This window comes from Gasterosteus aculeatus, chromosome 9 (assembly GCF_964276395.1).
Source record: "Gasterosteus aculeatus chromosome 9, fGasAcu3.hap1.1, whole genome shotgun sequence".
NCBI lineage: Eukaryota > Metazoa > Chordata > Actinopteri > Perciformes > Gasterosteidae > Gasterosteus > Gasterosteus aculeatus.
The window spans coordinates 3237164-3240669 of record NC_135696.1 but is presented as its reverse complement, the minus strand read 5'-3'; the positions used below and the strand labels follow the sequence as shown (position 1 = coordinate 3240669).

Genomic DNA, 3506 nt, shown 5'->3' with positions numbered 1-3506 from the left:
CCAAAAATCACCGTTCATTCAGTGTGCATTGTGGGTTTTTTGCGCATGTGTGATTAGCCATCTGGGTCTACATTGGAGATAATTTTCCGTCTTCTTTCTGTGAAATCACTGCTGAGCACATTCCAGTGTGTGTGCTAGAGTCGGACTGGAAATTCCAGATTTATTAGGTTGGGCCTGACGGGAAAAACCATGGATTTTGGGAAAACCCATTCTGCACTGCCTATAAAAGGAGAAGAGGCTCACAGCAGCTCCCCAGTCATCTCTCCTCTACCTGCCCTCCTCTTAAGGATCTCTGGACTTTTACTCTCTCCACAGAGAATAATGGCCCCGTCACAGAAACGCTGCATTCTGCTGCTGGCTGTTATGGCTGCAGTTTGTATTCAGCTCCATCAAGGTGAGTGAAAGTATTATTTATAATGGTTAAGTATAAGGATGCGTGAGACTGATGTTTCACTGTTAAACCATTCTGTTCAAACCATTCTGTAGAACTTTTTATCCAGTTTCTTATTTTCTGGATGCATACCTAACTGCATTTTTAAAAACTTTTCCTGCAGCTCATGACTTTTTGGGACGCTGCTCATGTCTCAACCCAATCATGTTCATCAAAGGCAGTATTTCCGATTTTGAAGTCCTCGAGAGTCGCCCTGGATGTGATAAAACGGAGTTGATGTAAGTTGAAACACTTATTAAAAAAACCCTGAAGCTTTGTAACATTTTGGGTTGATTTTTATATTTAAAATACCTTCTTCTGTATTTTTCAGTGTAACCATGAACAATCCAAACAACTCAACTGAAAAACTCTGTATGAACACTGTGGGAAAGAGGGCCAAGGCATTTTTGAGATGCTGGGAAAGGTAAGAGATCACGAATGGACTCACACACTGTTACTAATTCCCTGTCCCACACAAAAATCACCTGAACTCAATTAACTGGAACGAGAGAATCGGCATGAAGCGGTTAGCATTCTGGTTCTTTCTCACTCTACTTAAGAAAATCTGAGTTGAAATCTGCATGTAAATTCAAACCTTTTCCAAAAGGCATCCGAGCTACAGCACGCAGCAGAAAATCACACCACAAAAATGCTTGATTTAGTCCCATGATGAGACACCAGAACGTATTTTGCAGAGCCCAAACATCGCCTGGCAAAATGTCCCTGTTTACTCTGTGAGAAAAGAAAGTGAAGGAGACAGAAGTGCTTTTGCAAATACAAAAGGTTTCGTTCCGAACGTTGGCCGACACATTTCTTAAAATATAAACATGTGCCTTGTTGCGCAAACCTCCAGATGTTTCGTATTAGTCCACTGGCCTAATCCCAGTTTTTCTTCCTCTCTCTTTACAGGATAAACAAAGACGCGAGCCGTAAGACGGAGTGTATCGACAGGAAAAAAAAGGCAGAGTGAAAGTACAAGAGTGGGAGGCCTGACAGAGCTGAAAAGTTATCTGGAGCAGAGTCCCAGAGGTCACATGAATCGTGATCACCCAGGCCTAAGAATGCTGAGAGCAGAGCTTACACTGAACTCCTGCACCACAGACCATTGGGAAATGGAGGGGACGGGGCTGAGAGCTGGAAAGCGGAAGCAAGGAAGAGAATTAAATGGACAATGGAAATATTTGTACAGTATAATAGCAGCAAGACGCTGTTGAAATGAGCACAGTTATTTGTTTGCTTGACATAACTATTATTTATGCTGATTATTTATTATGGAAAAATGGCTGTTTTACTATAGTTTTATTTTACGAATGTCAGACCAAATAAAGCTGATTTTGATAAAAAATCTTTGCTTTCTGTTTGTTGTAGATAGAACAACTTTAAAACAATATGGCATTTAAGATGTGTTTGTATCATTTTGTCAGCCCGAAATAAAAGCTGTGGCTAACCAGCAGCATTTCAGAAGCTGAGCAGTTACTTCGCTTCAAACTGACAACAAGCAAAAGTTATCATTCATCCGCTGGCTCTGGAGGCCACTGAAGTGACTGAAGACTGAAGGAGTGTTGCAGGTGACAAATAAAGTATTACCAAGGAAAAGCGCTCTCTCCTCAGGGAGAAGGCTTCAAGTGATAACAATTAAATGAAGCCCACGGAAACACTTGACCAAGGTTGAAAGTGAGGATGTCCAACCTCTAAAGTGGTTTATACTTCATTCAACAAATAAATAAGGAAATAATCTTCAAGGTGCAAGATATTGCAAGATTTCCTCTGAAGACCTCTGGCATGTTTACAGCCGGCTGGTGGTTCAAAGCTACAGGAAAAATGTAACAGCACGAGTACAACATGGGAACTCTACACCTCAGCCTAACCCTATTGCACTAGTCCCATTACAAGCACCCACATAGTTATTTGGCACCAGGAGCCCCCCGGAACACCAATAAAAGTCTGGCACTGCAGAGCGTTGCAGGTTTTTCATTGTAGTTTGACCCTAAACAACAGAAGTCAAAAGTGGAAAGTGAGAAAACAAGTTCTGATCCACAAAACCTGTACAAGTATGTTATATCAGGATCCTTCCTTTATAACTATCTATCTTATCTTTTTATTGCTATCTATATATCTTAACGTTCTGAAGACAGGGGAGATGATAGTGGATTTTAGGAAGAACGCAGTCTCACCTTCCCCAATCATCCTCTGACTTCCTGTCATCGCTGGGGAGTCCTTCTGTTTCCTACCTGAAGTGGGAGCTGAACATCAGCTCAATCACTAAGAAGGCTCAGCAGAGGCTGTTCTTCCTGAGGAAACTGAAGAAATTCAACCCACCAAAGACAATGATGGTGCACTTCCCGCCGCTATTATTCTGACCCTGAAGCGATCTAAAAGGATTGTAGCCGACCCCTCTCACCACAGACAAAAACAGTTTGTGCCCCTTCCATCTGGCAGGAGGCTGAGGTCCATCAGGACCAAAACCTCACGCCACACAAATAGTTTCTTCCCAACAGCAGTCGGGCTCATTAACACAACTTTGGGTCCCCCACTGAGTGACACTGTCATCCAGACTTCCTACCGCTCATTCCCCTGCACATCCTCTCATAATTCTTATTTAAATACACTATATTATTCTCTATTCTTTTGTAAATGTACATTTATTTGTAAATGGGTAAGGTAGCAGCTCCGCGGTTGAGAACGCAGCTGGCGGCTACGAGACGTTAGTTGCGCGGTGTAATGTAATGTATAATGTAATGTTTACACTGAGAGGTGGCATGAGTCAACGGTAGACTCCTTCAGGACTGAGTAGCGATTTCAGCGCGAACTACGGGAGTAATAGTAAACAACCAGTACCGGAGAGGAGTACGGAAGCGCGAAGCAGAGAAGCGCATCAGAGGGGGATGTTGACTCTCGTTTTAATGATACTTCGGGTAGTTTGAACTTCTAATTTCCGGGCTAGAAGGCTCAACTGCGGGTGCATGGGTGAGGATAAAGTGCTGCTCAGGTGCCGTATTGCTTTTATAATACGGTGGCAGCGAATTTATACATAATAAATAATGGCGGCAGCACGATCATATTTCGGTAGCCTTTA

At 42.7% G+C, this 3506-nt stretch overlaps 1 protein-coding gene across 1 annotated transcript; it reads left to right on the top strand.

The window, feature by feature from the left end:
* Positions 1–235: 235 nt before the first annotated feature.
* On the top strand, positions 236–1775 carry LOC144383207 (C-X-C motif chemokine 9-like). The gene is made up of 4 exons (XM_078080159.1): positions 236–394; positions 555–669; positions 762–854; positions 1340–1775. Exons 1-4 carry the CDS (start codon positions 322–324, stop codon positions 1398–1400), a joined length of 342 nt encoding a protein of 113 aa, XP_077936285.1. The 5' UTR covers positions 236–321; the 3' UTR covers positions 1401–1775.
* Positions 1776–3506: the final 1731 nt, after the last annotated feature.

Excerpts from the sequence above, each read along its gene's own strand:
- LOC144383207 (XM_078080159.1), top strand. The coding sequence starts at position 322 with ATGGCCCCGTCACAGAAACGCTGCATTCTGCTGCTGGCTGTTATGGCT. Across the intron at positions 670-761 it reads TGTGATAAAACGGAGTTGAT|TGTAACCATGAACAATCCAA; the intron begins GTAAGTTGAAAC and ends TGTATTTTTCAG. Across the intron at positions 855-1,339 it reads TTTTTGAGATGCTGGGAAAG|GATAAACAAAGACGCGAGCC; the intron begins GTAAGAGATCAC and ends CTCTCTTTACAG.